Genomic DNA, 15,824 nt, shown 5'->3' on the forward strand with positions numbered 1-15,824 from the left:
TATTAACTGACTCTGACATTATTATTGTTGCAGCATTTACTCAATGTGAAGTCACTGAAGTACCTCAACAATCTGACGCTTCACGACCGCATCACCAAGTCATTGCTGCACCTCCACAAGAAGAAGAAACCACCCAGCATCAGCGCACAGTTCCAGGTCTCTCTCTCTCTCTCTCTCTCTCTCTCTCACTCACTCACTCACTCACTCTCTCACTCTCTCACACACACACACACACACACACACACACACACACACACACACACACACACAGAAAGCAGTCGCATACAGAGCTCAATAATTTGCTTCTCAGTGCTTCTCACAATAAAAATCTCACCAGGGTGAGATTGAGCAGGCTGGAGGAAAACAAGGTGTGTCCATTTGATGGCTTAGTTTATTTTAGTGCAGCCTTTACTGCTCACTGTCTAATCCTGGATCCAGTGTGTGTGAGGTGTCTATCATGTAGTTACCCACACCCAAAAGTCATATTTGTATGACATCGTGTCTGGTAATAAAATATATTTGATTTAGTGAAAAATAAGAGGCACAGCTTCCAGTATCAGTATCAGAATGATTCGGTGCTCTTCAGGTCCAAAATGTCTGATAGGAGCTAGCATTGTTAGCTAGTAACACACAAAAGGCTGAGAACAAATTCCAGAGAGCAAAATTTTCTATTTTCTTCCCAAGTTCTTTGAACGTGAACTGTGTGCTCTGGCTGTTGGAGGTAGAGACGAGCGCTGAGGCCCCTCTGGCAGGCAGCCCTGGCCCCTGTGTGTGGATGACTTCACTTTCCACATCCTGTGCTGCACTGAGTGCTTTAATCTCCCATGGAGGGGGAGGAGACTGAATTCCTTCTGCCACTGAATTATCGCGCACACATGCTGACACACATGTGCATGTGTTTACACACACACACACATACAATGACGGCACATGGAAATGTTGCACACATGTCTTTGTCCTTTTTATTTCCAGTCTGCATGCTAACATAGACTTGTTGCTGGTAATTATGATCCCAGGCAGATACTTTAATCTTGCAGCACAAGAGCTTTGCTTGCAAATGGACCAGTTACTTATAGCTGACAACAGTCACCTGACTTTGACTTCTGCCTGTCAAACAGCTGTGAAGTGAGCCTCAGCTCGTTATCTTCTTCTCTGTTAATTCTAATATTTTGGTTTTTGTGTCTTGTCCTCTAGGCCTCTCTCAATAAGCTAATGGAGACTCTGGGTCAGTCTGAGCCTTATTTTGTCAAGTGCATCCGTTCCAATGCTGAGAAGGTACAGTGTGCTCCCTCCAGCCTGCGGCCACTTTGACTGTTTCGGTGTAGTTTTCAAAGCATTACTTATTTCCTTTGAAGTTTGGACCTTTTTTTTTTTAAAGCTGTTTATCATTTTCCCGTCGTCTCTCTGCAACCTCTGCTGCCTGTCGCTCTTCCTTTTTTTTTTAACACCCCCCGATGCCTCCTTTTTTTTTCTCCCTCTCTTGCTTTCTTTCTCTCTTTCAGCTGCCCTTACGGTTTAACGATAACCTGGTGCTGAGGCAGTTGCGTTACACAGGTATGCTGGAGACAGTACACATCCGGCAGTCGGGTTACAACATCAAGTACACTTTCAAGGTAATACACTCAATTACACTGTGTATACTCTTCAAGCATCTGGTTACGCTTCATAATAACCACTTAGAGATGGGTAAAAGGTGTCCTTTAATGTCAATAACAACCCCAAGTCTGTTGTGGGTTTGGCTGAAGTATTTTATAACCCAGAGTGGTTGGGCTCACTGCTCTATCCATCCATCTTCCTAACCTCTTGTTCAGTTAGGGATCCTTTAATTAGTGATTACGGATTGTTAATGTACTTTCCCTTAATTAAAATTCAACATTTAATAGGAATGATTAACCAAAAAAATAGTAATGTAGTACAGAAAAAGTTACTTGTGACTAAACCAGGTACAGTACAATATAAAATATATTTTAAGATAGATCATTTTTTGTTAGACAAACGAATAATGGAAGTAAACATATTTTATACAATCACTAATAATTATAATTTTGGTTTTTTTTAAAGTAAAATAACTCTCAAGAACTCAATTTACAACCCTATCTTTATAACCGTCATTTATTGTTTTGTTTTTTTTCTTTGGATGCAACATGTTGCTTTCATCATAAAAATCATGTAAACTTTATGAGAGAATGATGGAAGATCTGTCTTTAATCTGTCCTATGATACCCGATTATGTGCTTTCCATAATAAACTAAAAGGTTTGCAGCAAAACTTTTCGTTATTAAGTTATTTGTCTTGACAAAGGCCTGCAGACCTACAGAAGACACTATTCATAAATTTTCTCAGGCTGAGCATTTACCCTGATTAGTGAACTAATCTGTGTAAAACTGAAGCTCCCCTTTAAACACTGTTCATTTCCCGAATCTCCCCTTCTTGCGTTATTTTGCGATCTTTGTCGATAAATGCCAAAGATCTTAATTTCCAGAATGCACTGAAAGAGCCAGTTGCTAAAAGTTCAGCAGTAGATCATAGCTACGCAGGCCAGAGTGCTGCTGAAGCGCTCCTGAGCCAAAACTTAAACAACACTCATGTTTCCACAAGTGCAGGCGCCAGCCATGAATTCATCTCCAGGAAACTTGTCGGTGATGTTGCTTCATTTGGGGGTTCATTGTATGTTGTGTCATGAGGGACTTATGAGGGATGTGATGTGGCAGCCATCTTTAACCACACTGGCTCTCATAGGAATGATGTCAACCCTGTAAGAAATGTGACTAATAAAGCAGATGAAGTTAGATGCAGATTTGGGAGTGGCTCACTCCTACCTCAGTTTTTTTTTTTCATTTGCTTTCCATGTTGTGGAGGCGTGTAACCAGTATAGTTTTATTATTTAAGATCTTTACTGCCAGGATTCCTAAATAGTAATTTCAGAGGCATTTTAACATAGGTGACTCTTTAAGTTTGTCCAAATGTCAGATGTTTAAAGTGAGAAAATGCTCGATTTAAAGAAAAAAATGAAATAATTTTGAATTTGATGGGAGCAACTTTTCTCAAAAAGGCTTGGACACGCCACGGTTACCAATGTGCAGCATCCCCTCTTCTTCTAACAGCAGTCTGTAAATGAACAGTTTTCCACTTTGCCCCAGATGAACTTTACCCCAGAGAAGACAGCAGGTTTTCTAGATCATGCTCACATATGGCTTCTCTCCATGGCAGAGCTTTGCTCAGCTTTGTGAATGGCACTGTGACCGGTTTCTGGACATGTTCTTGAGTCCATGCAGTGATTTCCATGTTTTTAATGCAGTGCCACCCAGGTCCCACAGATGTATGAATTTCTAATCAAGTAGCTCAACTTTTATTTTTATTTCTTGGATGCATATAGTTATAGTTTTAACCTTTACCCTACCAACTAGCTCTTCAATCAATGCGAAATAAAATTTCCAATAAAATTTGTAATGCTACTATAAAAACAGCTTACTTTCTATATGTTCATATCATTATGGCTTTAAGTCTAACATTTAGTTTATAATACCAGTGAGCTGGTATTTCGATGACCTCACTTTGATAATTTTAGCATCAGAGTTGGTCATTTACCAAAAATTCTCCCAAACATATTGAGTGCTGCGGTCAGCTGTAATTAGAAATATCTTGAGCATGGGATCATTTTGGAGGACTCTGCTGTTCAGAACAGAGGCTCTACTTTGTCCCCTGCTTTCCGAAACACTCCCCGTGCTTGTAATTGTATAAACACAGCATCTGTTTCCCTGTCAACCCCCTACAGCCCAGGGTGCAGACTGTATTGACTTCAGACAATGAGCCTCAGTTTGAAGAGTGGGAGTTCAGCATATTTATACCATGATGTTTGAGCTTAACTACGGATGACATGGATTTTCACCTGAAACCACATGATGCTCGACAGCATTTTTTAAAATGTTGCTGTTCCTGTAAGAAGGGTGTCTCGTTTCAGTCTGGAGACATATTTTAAATTAATCCCCACTAAAGTGAAACATCTCTGTACAGGAATCTTGTGACTTTTAAAAAATTAAAATCCAGAACATAACAGAGCTGTGGGATGCATCTCATTAATATCTGTCCTTGTTTCTTTGATAGGACTTTGTCCACCACTTCAGTGTGCTGCTTCCAGAGGGCACCAGTGCTACCAGAGAGGGCATCCAGCAGTGCCTGGACCAGCTAGACCTAAAAGCAGATGGATATCAAGTTGGAAAGACAAAGGTAATCCTTCTCCCTTCTTTTCTCCAGATCTTTTATATCAGCTTAAAAACTGTCGAGGCTATTTCTGATGTGTGTTACATTTTCTGTGTACATATCCATGATATGAGAGTCATTCACTGAAAAAAATGTGAGGTTTTTACATTGTTTCAACTGATTTCTTTAGTTTTTTTTAACAGTTAAATACAAGGAAAACCGTGACTGGTCAAGGACATTATGGATGGGGAGTCGGGATAAACTCATTAAAGAATCCTCTTTAATGAGGATTTAAAAAAAGAAATATGAGTGTCACATATTTGGTATTTTTGTCTAGGGTATGAATGGGGCATGATAGAGGAGTGCATGTTTCTGGGATGGTGTCTATATAATTAGAGGGTCATTCTTGACATTCTTGTGACCACATATGCATCCAAGGCTTTCTGAAGCATGTGTGTTTGCTTGTAATTGATTTTTTTTTTTTAAAGTTTTGTCTCAATAAGTGTGGATGCCCTGTACTGACTCCATCACGGCTCCTCCCCTCAGGTGTTTCTGCGGGAGGCTGAGCGTCAGCAGCTGCAGGCCTTCCTCCACAAGGAAGTTCTGAGACTCATCGTCATGCTGCAGCGGCGATTCAGAGCCCAGCTGGAGAGGAAGCAGTTTGTCCGGATGAGAGAAGCAGCGGTCTGCATCCAGGTATAGTACAGCGCTCTTCCCCGTCACTCCTTTCATCTCCATCTACTTTGCATCAGTCATTTCCTTATGTCTGAGTTCTTACTATAGAATTTGTGAGATTTTTAATTTTGTTTTGTTTAATTTTATGCCTATATCAGGCAAAAGGGTCTGTGTATTGTAACTGAAAATGAATCACAGCCCATTGTCCTCTTTGTTCTATGTAATAATGTGTTAAGTACAGTGCAAAGTTTGCAAAAAGAATATGAACGTACGTGGAAGAACACCTCACTCACAGATGATATTGTCAGCCACCTCCTTATGCCAACTATTGTAATTTCCTTCATTTGACACTCCCAGTTAAAAAGAAAAAAAATCGAAGTCCACTTTGAACGAAGGTGCTTGTACATTATTGGATTAGTTGTCTTCGATGAGCATGAAAGATGTTTTCATTACAGAGATGGTGGCGCTCTGTCCGGTCCATAGACGAGGAGGATGACGACTATGACCTCAGTGTCCAGGAGGGGGCAGCTTTGTGTCTGCAGAAACACTGGCGAGGTTACAGAGATCGTCAGAGGTTCAGGCTGTGGAGGGCGGCTGCTCTGGTGCTACAGAGGGCATGGAGGTTCTGGCTCCGTCGGCGCTGCACGGCAGCTCTGGTCATTCAGGCAGCCTGGCGCTGTCACCGAGCCAGAGAAGCCGACTTGCGCCTGTATGCTGCTGTGATACAACTACAGGCAGTTTGCAAAGGCTTCCTCACCAGGCGAAGGTAAGCCATGCACCTGTTTATAGAAACTTCAGGTATATAAGCATTTTAAAAGGGTCAATACTCTGAAAATAGCTTCTAAGAGTAGATGACTGTGTGATTTTTATTTTTTTTCTCCCCCCTCTAAAGCTGGTTAAAAACCAGATTAATCTTTGCACACAGCTCCTGCCATGTATTTGGGCATTGTTCAGGCTAGGCTTGGTACATGTAACAGCATAGAATTACGCAAGCAATCCGTCCCAAAGCAGCTCTACAGCTGAGCTGCTGTGAGCTCAGAATTTGTGTATGAGACTCCGACACCGCTGAATGTTCGAGCTAGATCAAATTTGTCATCAGTAACTTTACTTGTACAAAGAGTGATGAAAGATGTTAGATGTTTAATTTACGTTAACACAGTAATACTTTCCTGATTGTCAGCTTCAAGAAACTAAGAGAGCAGAAACTCAGGGCGAAAAGGGAGCAGCAGGAACAGCTCCTTCAGCTCCAGAATGGCCAGGTGAGCCTCTCGCAAGACGAGGAGGAGGAGCCACAAGAAATAATTATGGGACTGGACCTCAGCACTTGGGAGGATCGTTCCTACGAACAACGAGAAAAGAGCCTCCAGGAGGTGGTTAAGGAGGCAGGAGGAGAAGATGCTGCGACAAAAGAGAGCCCCTCCAAAACACAAACTGAAGCAGCAACTTCAGTACCAGCACCCTCTGTGACGGTGCGAGAAAGGGCTAGGACTGCAGATGAACCTAGCCAGAGAACCACCCGGGCCAAGAGAGAGAGCCGGCGGATGAGAGAGTTGGAGCAGGCCCAGTTCAGCCTGGAGCTTCTCAAAGTGCGGGCAAATAGCGGCGGAGCAGCGTCCCCGTGCGAAGACCGGCGCTGGTCTCTTGAGCTGGTGCCTCCTGCAAGCCCACCTCTGCTTTCACCCCAAGGCACACCTGACAGCCAGAGCTCCAAAGGCAGCTTTGAGCTTCTCATGATGGATGAGGAGCCACCAAAGGCCAGAGAAGAGGTGACAGACATTGAGGACCCCTTCTCCCCTCTCCCGCCAGTTTCTCCAGTTTCAGACCCTAAGGTGGATGTTGTTTCAACAAGCCCCAAGCCAGCGGAACCATACAGGACAGAGCTTTCTGATACTGTTGCCCACCAAGGCAGCCCGATCAAAACGGACCCCGCCCATGTAGATCCGCCCAAAGTCGACTACCTCCCAACCTTTTATGTCCCTGCTGGTGAGGGCAGCGCAGTAATCTCCCATTCTGCTGCAGAATCTCAACAAAGCAAAGATGCAGCCGTCTCCACAGCCACATCAGTCATCAACAGAAGAGAGTCAACACGGCGCCCAGTGGTGGTGGTCATCAGTATGCAGAAAGAAATACCACTAAGTGAGGAGCTGAGTAACGCTGTCCGCCCCTCTGTAGAAGTTCGAGATTCTACAGCCCAGACGGGCGACTTAACACCTGCATCAAAGAAACCAGACAGACCTGCCGTCCCTGCTCCCACCTCAGTGCCTCAAGCGGACCAGGCTGTCATAGAGAAGCTGGTGCGCCTGAACGAGGAGAAGGAGGAAAGGCAGCGTAATCAGCAGCAGCAGAATGAAAAGGAGATGATGGAGCAGATAAGACGTCAGAAAGAAGTGCTGGAGAAGCAGCGTCTCTACTTCGCTCAGTATGAAAGAGATATGTTTGAGAAACAAAAAGACGAGGCTCTGCTCAAGATAGAGCAGAGTCGACAGAGCGGACAAGATGTCAGTGGAACCGCAGCCTCCAGGAAGCCCCTCAGACCCATTTCGGTGCTGGTTCAGAGAGCAGCAGGGGAGGTTCCTCATACCAGGACGCTGTCAGACTCCACTGTTCCTCAACCCCAGCAGCCTCCACCACCTGCTTCTCCTCCTACAAAAATTCACATGGAGAATAAGCCAGTTCCCGAGGGCTGGGCACCCAAACTCACACTAGAGTCCAGAGACAGGGGAGGAATTAAAGAGAGAGCAACTGCCAAGAAGCCACCAAGCGATCAAGGCACTGCTGTTGGTATGAGAGATAAGCCTGGCAGCATCTTCTTCTCTCCAAATGACAAAGTGACATTTGCAAAGTGAGTACCAAATTAAACTATTTATGCATTTTTATTTTTTGTACTACAATAGCAGATTTGAGGTGGAGGCTGGGACTTTTCACAGAGCTTGTCTCGTTTCTCCAAATAAACATACATTTTGGGATGTTTCAAATGACTCCGAAGTAACAGAAGAGTGTCTTTAATTTTTCTTCCATACTCTGGAGTTCTCTACCTCTATTAAGCAATAAGCATGACACATTTGTTCATGCTTATTACTTAATAGATTCACTACATTGATGAAATTTTCTGTGCTTATGTTTTTTCCCATCAGGTTTGCCACTGATACTGTCACTAAAGACACACAAGCTGCCATCTCCAAAGAGGAACCAACGTCTGTGCCCAAATCGTCTAAGGGAACAAAAGCGCGGGATGTAAGCAATTTTTTTAAAATGAGCATTTTGTTTGACGTGTGTTTGCATATTTTCAGGAGTGCAGTTTTGTATTGTGAACGAATGAATCTTGGCAGGATAGCTCAGCTAAGCATAGCGCAGTACACCAACATGAGGACCACGATGTACTGAAGCTCAGGTTATTAAAGGCTCCATTAAAACATGCTGTTATCACTTCTGGTAAACTCCAGGTTGGCAGAGCGGGCCAAAAAAAGAAAGCCAGAATGGCACGGACCCGCTCCGACTTCCTCACCCGCACCCCCTTTCTCTCAGTTGGGGGCGATTCAGACGAGGAGGACTATGATGGCGACAGCCTCCACAGCCCCCGTCATTACACTCTACCCCACTCCAAACAGAGCTCCACGGAGACATGCCTAAGAGAGTCCTGTTTCAGTGACTCAGACATGGTAACAGGCGCCATCCAAGCCACAAGTGGCCCTCTCTAAGTTCTTATAAGCGTGGCTTCTCTTTCTAACCCACTCAGCAGAGAGAGCATAGGTCTGCATCACACCTCTGAATCAATATGAGCTCCAATAAATTTCTCTTTTCTCAATAATAAGTTTTTTAAAAAATTAACAAGTTTTCTGGCAGGTATTTCAAAGGCATATTGGAATACCTGCCTTGAGATCATTTTGGATTTTATGTTTGGGGTAATGTGTAATATTCATGTCAGCTTTTAAAGACGTGAATTTAAGCACATCACAACTTTGAATCTACTACTACATTTGATAACCGCTCTAGAAATCAGCAGTGAGTGTGAATCTGGATTTATGCATCACGATGCAGGAGACCTTTTGAAACGTGTTCTTCCTGAAACATGAAACTTTTTAACATAGATGCTTTTCTAACATAATTTGGCTTCATTTTCTCTCACAGTTCCTTCCTTGGTAGTAAGATTTGCATGTCACCTGATTCTTCTTTCTCTTAGCAGATAACACCAGCCACTAGCCAAACCTTGAAAATCATAAAAGAAAAATTTGGTCTTGATTTTTTTTTTCTTCCCATCACTTAAACTCTTATTCTCCTCAACTACAAAAAAACTGAACTGTATCATTTGTTTTCAACTCTATATTACAAGCCTTGTGCTTTAGTATTTGTGTTATACCTTTTTTACATCATGTTTGGCAAAATGTAATTTCAGCCAGTGCAGCACCGGTGATGTGGTGCTGCCATCTAGTGGCTCATTTTTGCCTTCAGCTCATAATCATACTTGAAGAAATGGAATCTCTTTTTTTCTTCTTCTCATTTTGCCATTTTGTCTTAAAATGTTACCTGTCCCGATGTTGTTTCAGCCTGCAAGCTCCGAGGAGAAAAAGAAGCTACACAAAACCATGTCATCAGGCGATTTGGTCAAAGAGGACTCTCTACGTAAAAATTCACAAGATGGAAGGTTTGCTCTTCAACTTTGCATTTCTAGCAAAAAAATAGGAAAATGCACACAAAAGAAAAGCATAACTATATAAAACCATATAAAAACATGAGCAAAATAACATATATACACATCGATTGTATCACATAGAGTGCTATTACCTTCAGAAAAGAGTCTTCTGCATACAGCCATGTCTTGTCATTGACACGATTTTTGTTTTTGTATGATTTGGGTTTTTGAGACTTTTTCATTTGCTTGTCACTTCTGTTTCCTTTCGACTAGGAGTCGTAAGATTCTTGGGCCGCGTTTTTGGGGCAAGAGCAAGTACGGGGATAAGAAGACTTCCAGAGAAAAGCTGATCTGTGGGGCTGAGGCCTTGGATGGAGACACTGGAGACACTGGTCCTCTGCTTGGAGAAGGTGTGATTTCCAAGAGTAAAATGTATCCATTTCAGATATACTGTTATTATTTTTTTTGTCTTTTAAGAACTGAAAGTTGTTGAGTAGGAGATAATAGATGCTGAAAAGCTTTTTACTAAATAAATGTAATTAGTTCTTCAAATATATTGAATAAAAATAATATTGTTGCCTCTGAAGCGTCACTGATTGGAGTTCTCTTCCTTGTAGCAGGTCAGGAAAACATGTCGCCGCCATGCAGTCCTGATCTGACCTTAAATCAGTCATTTAGAGACTCGAAAGAGAACAGGGAGCCATCTCCCAAGGTGAAGCGGAGGCGTAGTGTGAAGATCAGCAGCGTGGCTCTGGAGTCTGCCCAGCGGCAGAATGACACGCTGCAGATACTGACCTCCATCGGCGACTACAGGAGCATGAACGACTTCCTTGTGAAGAAGGTACAGCAATATATGCCATCTGCATTACGTAGAGCTCGAAGATGAACTTGAGTATCAGAGTTTTGATTCTTTATATTTGAACTGCACATCAGGTATTAGTCCAGTGTCGTTTATGATCATGCTATGTTGGTGTCATGTTTTAGATCAACGACTTGGATGCAGAGGACAGTAAAAAGGACACCTTGGTGGACATCGTGTTTAAAAAGGCTCTGAAGGAATTTCGTCTTAATATCTTCAACTCCTACTCCACAGCACTCGCAGTAAGTCCTCTGAAGGCTTTTTATATTTGAATATAACCATTCAAACTGAAAAGTCACGTGTTCCCAGACTAGAAAGATAAATACTGCACTCTTCCTGTGACTCCTCCCTAGATGGATGACGGTAAGAGTATCCGCTACAAAGACCTTCATGCACTGTTTGAGCAAATCTTGGAGAAGATAATGCGACAGGAGCAGAGGGACTGGAGGGAGTCTCCTGTCAAAGTGTGGGGGAACACCTTTAAGATTTTCCTGGACGAGTTCATGATTGAGTACAAACCTGCACACTGTGCACTCAGTAAGGTAATGACACTCTTCTCACTGTACAGGTGAATAGACACAACTCTGATAGGCACACAAATAATTTATATTTACAAAAAACTACTGGGTGCTATTTATTGATAATGAAATATAATAAGAAGTAAAATATCTCTTATTATCATTTGTCTTTTTCTTTCTTTTTTTTTAACTGCAGCCATTGCCAAAACCTGAACGCAAGAAACGAAGGAAGAAGGACACAGACAATGTAAATTTGCCTTTATCCTCGTCAACATTAAGGGCATGCTCACAATCATTGCAAAAAATAGTGATGTAATCAGAAAAAAGTGCACTCAAACAATATAAAATATATGAAAGCAAACCAAATGAACCTGTGCTCTGCTGCCCCCTGCAGGTGGAGGAGCATAACGGCCACATCTTCAAGTCCACCCAGTACAGCATCCCCACATACTGTGAATATTGCTCGTCGCTCATCTGGATGATGGACCGGGCCTGTGTGTGCAAATGTGAGTATGCACGCACAGTGTCACAGCTAAAGAACACCTGAGTGTAATACAGCCAGGAAAAGTGGACGCTTCGAAGGCCACTGAATGTGGAGCGTGCTAGCACAAAAATGTTTGTGACAGAAAATTAATAATCAAAAAAAGGTTTTAATCCTGGATGTGCTGCTCTGTCAACCTTAAAATATATGTGATGCTGTAATTTGCATTGTCACATGAAGAGTAGTCCCTCTGATGGAGGAACATCAGTAGTTTTAAAATGAACTAATTATAACACTTTTAATAGTTAACTGAACCATAATGAAGCAAATCCCAGATTTACTCCTTTAAAACATCCTCTGATGGAAACGGTGCAGATAAAGTCGAGCTTGTTGAGGTTGTCCGAGGTTCTTGCTGAGTGAAGTTAAAGACTAAAAATTCCCAGAGTGGTGGAAAGACCAAATAATTGAAATGTCCTTAACACTGATGTCAGTGTGCTCCATACACGGACACACATACTGTTGGTTCCATAGCAGAGGGCATTAGACTTTCACTTTTATATGTTTCATAGAGACTTGGCCTCAGCCTAACCATGACCTTCATTCTACACATAAACGTAAACCTTTAATTGCTTATGTGAGCTTGCTTCCCCCCAAAAGTAATCAAGTTCCTGTGACTATGCAAACCAGATAGGTCAAGATAGCAATGGGAATGCCAGAGTATCAGTTACATAATCCAACTAATTTAATTAATATGATATAAAAGAATTAACTTTTTCATGACCGCAAATGCGCACAGACACACATCTGTGCTTCACGTGGATGTTCACATGAAGTTTTGCGCGGACACACACACACACACACACACACACACACACACACACACACACACACACACACACACCCCTTCTCTGGCCGAGCTGTGCTCAGTCTGGCCTCAGAGATAGAGCCCCTCCCTTCTCTCCCTCCTCGGCCCTAATCAGATTGTTTTCAACTGGACTCATGGGGTCTGCGGCTCCGTGTCTCCAGAGATTTCTCCACACAATTTTGCCCTTTAGTCACACAGGATGTTTTCTTCGTGCCAGCCAACACTGCTTTGGCTTCTCATGTGCTGAATTTTTTATGTTTTTTTAACCTTTTCTTACAACTTCTGCTGAATAATGAGGAGGCACTGTCTTTCTGTGGATAATGGAAATGATGTTTTTGATCTCTATGGCTGTGTCTATCCAGTGTGCCGGTATGCCTGCCACAGAAAGTGCTGCCAGAAGACGACCACCAAATGCAGTAAGAAGGTGAGTCGGCCATATTGTGCACCGTCGCAGTGATGTCCCATGACAGTAATTGTGGGTTTATGTACAGTAGTTAGTGTTATTTCTACTTTTTGATCTTATGAAAATTGTTAAAGACTGTACTTAGTTTGCTGAATTAATGATATTTAAACTATAACATTAGTTTTGGATGAACTCTGAATGGTGTGAAGGCATGTGTCATATGTGTGTTTTTATAAGAGCATATTATGGTTGTGTCTGAATAGTTCGATCCAGAGCTGTCCTCCAGACAGTTTGGAGTAGAAGTTTCTCGCCTGACTAACGATGAGAGAACAGTGCCTCTGGTAGTGGAGAAGCTTATCAACTACATTGAGATGCACGGCCTCTACACTGAGGGAATTTACCGCAAATCTGGTTCCACCAATAAAATTAAGGAGCTCAAGCTGGGACTTGATACAGGTAAACTTGGCTGCAACTCAGTGAGCAGGTGAACGGTGCTAGCTGGTTTTAAAAAGCTGCTTGCAATTACTCAGTGTCTGCGTTTTGTGTCTGCATTGTCTTTGTGGTCCCACAGATGTGGAGAACATGAATCTGGACGACTACAACATCCACGTTATTGCTAGTGTTTTCAAGCAGTGGCTGAGAGACCTGCCTAATCCTCTGATGACATTTGAGCTGTATGACGAATTCATACGTGTCATGGGTGAGTGGTCACATATGCCGACTATTGCTGTGGTTCAGTTGAATTGCACTTGAGAATTTGGCCACACATATTCTGCAGACATCAGAATGTATGTGTATTGGTTTGCTGCAATAGTAAAAAGTGAGTTCTTGTGTGGGATATTAATTCACAGGTTTGCAGGATAAAAAGGAAATGACCAGAGGTGTGTATTCAGTTATTGACCAGCTAAGCAGAACTCATCTAAACACTCTGGAACGCCTCATATTTCATCTCGTCAGGTAACAGTTTTTTCCTTAATATGTGAAGATGATTTAGTTCCTTCTTGATAGACAAGTAAAACGCAGAATTCATTCTTTTAGGATTGCTTTGGAAGAGGAGACAAACCGTATGTCACCTAATGCCTTGGCTATAGTTTTTGCTCCTTGCATCCTTCGCTGTCCTGACACCACTGACCCACTGCAGAGCGTCCAGGACATCAACAAGACAACAGCGTAAGGCTATGTCTAATGTCTGTCAAACAATTCACTGCCTTTGTCTAAGGTAATAGATCTTGGTAAAGGAAAACTGATGTTGACTTAATCTGTTTCATATCGGAACAGTAAAGTTAAGCATGAAAAACCACACTGGTATCCCTTTCTATGACTGGGACGCAGCTGTGGACCCAATGGGTGGCCAAGGGTGGCCATTTCCATTATAGACCACACCTGGCTGTACCACACAAACAATAACAAAGCCTCTGAGGGGGATCAACACATACTCAGAAGCGGAGTTTTGGCCATTGACACACATTTTAATAGCATAACCACCCATTTAAATAACAGCATTAATGAAAAGAATAAAGTTTGTAAACATTCCAGATTCCTTTTTTCTTATGGTCTTAATAAGAATGATTGATTGATAAAACTGAAGAATCAGTTTTATTTAGAATATAAATAATATATATAAAAATAGTCTGGCTCCAGTACTGATGAGAGAAGAAAGTGGGGAAGGTTACAAAGGAACAAGCAGTCAGAACAGAGGTCAGCTGTGGTGATTTTAGTCATTACTTAGTAACAGAACAGCATTGTTGCTTCATATCAGTTCAATACAGTCTGTTTTTCCTCAGTGCTGTCTCCAAATGTTTGCTTTGATATATGTGTATTTGGAAATGAGTTATAGTTTAATACTATATAAATATATATAATAATATATAAATAAAGTTGGATTGATTTGAATTGCGTTTGGCCTGCTTTGCTGCAGATTTCCTCGCTAATGGTGGATAGAGTTAGTGGCTTGAGAGATTTAATTTACTTTCTTGACAGAAAACCATAGAAATCAGTAACCCAAGCGAAGAGAAATGCCATATATTGTACCGTATGGGGGAAAAAAACTGCATGGAGAGGAATGTTATATACCTTTTTATATGAAGTTATCGTTTTGCAGCACTGTTTGAAATTTCCAGTAACTGAAGTTTGTCTCTTGCTGCCTCTTCATAGGTGCGTAGAACTTATTATCTGTGAACAGATGAATAAGTACAAAGTGAGACTAAAGGACATCAGCACTCTGGAGTTTGCTGAGAATAAAGCCAAGTCCAAACTGACGCATATCCGACGGTCAATGGTAAGCTCAATCAGCATGACCAGGCCCACAGTTATCAGAGAAATGACTCATTACTACTGTAAATCTACCTAACCTTTACTCCTTCACTGCTTGACCTGCCATGATTTCCTCCTTTATAACCTGCTTCTCTCCTCCCTAACATGTCTTTTCCTTTACCCAGAGACCAGTACTAATAGCTGTTAGATTTATGTGCATAGCACACATTACGGTATGTAAACGCACACCATGGTTTGCATCCCCAAAGAATCATCCAGTGTTGTGGTGTACAGAACACTGTATCCAGTATATGTTGAGATATAAACATCTGTCATCCACCCATCAAGCACGAGTCATCATGGCACTGAGTCTGTTTTGTTGTTGTTCTTCTTGCCATATTGTGTTCTATTACCATCTCATGTGGATGCAATTAAATCTCATAATTAGATTTACTTTATCGCTGTATGTTAATAGAATGTTTTCAGGGCATTCAGCATAAAGGCTTTTTAGGAAACTGTCTACATAAATTGTGGACATAGGTCATCATTGTGTTTTTCTTCTGGCTTCTCTTCTTCGATGGGTTGGAAGACTTTCATTCCCCAACGAAGTGCCATTTTAGTGTAACGCAGGGGTGTCAGAGTCATTTTAGTTAATGAACCATGTTCAGGAAATTTGAACACATGCTGACCATTGTATAACCTATTAAAATAAAAGAACTCACTCACATGTGATTTTTTTTTTCCATTTATAAAATGTCAGTCCGGCTTTAGTGTAATACAGCAAATAGCAATTAGCACATTGTGGGTCAGTTTCTTTGTGAAACTGAAAATAAAATAACTCATGATCCCAAGGTTGAAGGCTGTAAAACCGATGATTCAGGATACTGGTTTAGATTGAATTTGCACAGTTTGGATAGCCACTCATGATGTGATTCATTCT

The 15,824-nt window shown here is 41.8% G+C and overlaps 1 protein-coding gene across 7 annotated transcripts in view; it reads left to right on the forward strand.

The window, feature by feature from the left end:
* Positions 1–15,824, forward strand: part of myo9aa (myosin IXAa) — a 96,841-nt gene that overhangs the window by 78,580 nt on the left and 2,437 nt on the right. For 5 of the 7 annotated variants that reach the window (XM_085406065.1, XM_085406089.1, XM_085406107.1 and 2 more), the window contains 22 exons: positions 34–156; positions 1,195–1,275; positions 1,503–1,613; positions 4,105–4,227; positions 4,747–4,896; positions 5,331–5,641; positions 6,056–7,717; positions 8,010–8,109; positions 8,319–8,534; positions 9,420–9,517; positions 9,779–9,915; positions 10,123–10,346; positions 10,490–10,606; positions 10,718–10,906; positions 11,079–11,129; positions 11,277–11,388; positions 12,591–12,652; positions 12,895–13,087; positions 13,203–13,331; positions 13,483–13,588; positions 13,670–13,801; positions 14,786–14,909. In XM_085406065.1, the coding sequence (XP_085262191.1) occupies positions 34–156; positions 1,195–1,275; positions 1,503–1,613; positions 4,105–4,227; positions 4,747–4,896; positions 5,331–5,641; positions 6,056–7,717; positions 8,010–8,109; positions 8,319–8,534; positions 9,420–9,517; positions 9,779–9,915; positions 10,123–10,346; positions 10,490–10,606; positions 10,718–10,906; positions 11,079–11,129; positions 11,277–11,388; positions 12,591–12,652; positions 12,895–13,087; positions 13,203–13,331; positions 13,483–13,588; positions 13,670–13,801; positions 14,786–14,909 (4,551 nt within the window). The remainder of the gene's footprint in view (positions 1–33; positions 157–1,194; positions 1,276–1,502; positions 1,614–4,104; positions 4,228–4,746; positions 4,897–5,330; positions 5,642–6,055; positions 7,718–8,009; positions 8,110–8,318; positions 8,535–9,419; positions 9,518–9,778; positions 9,916–10,122; positions 10,347–10,489; positions 10,607–10,717; positions 10,907–11,078; positions 11,130–11,276; positions 11,389–12,590; positions 12,653–12,894; positions 13,088–13,202; positions 13,332–13,482; positions 13,589–13,669; positions 13,802–14,785; positions 14,910–15,824) is intronic. The other 2 variants (XM_085406082.1, XM_085406115.1) reach the window with 2 other exon arrangements.

This window comes from Rhamphochromis longiceps, linkage group LG1, assembly GCF_057381845.1.
Source record: "Rhamphochromis longiceps isolate RC_006_pf linkage group LG1, R_longiceps_female_GT1.1, whole genome shotgun sequence".
NCBI lineage: Eukaryota > Metazoa > Chordata > Actinopteri > Cichliformes > Cichlidae > Rhamphochromis > Rhamphochromis longiceps.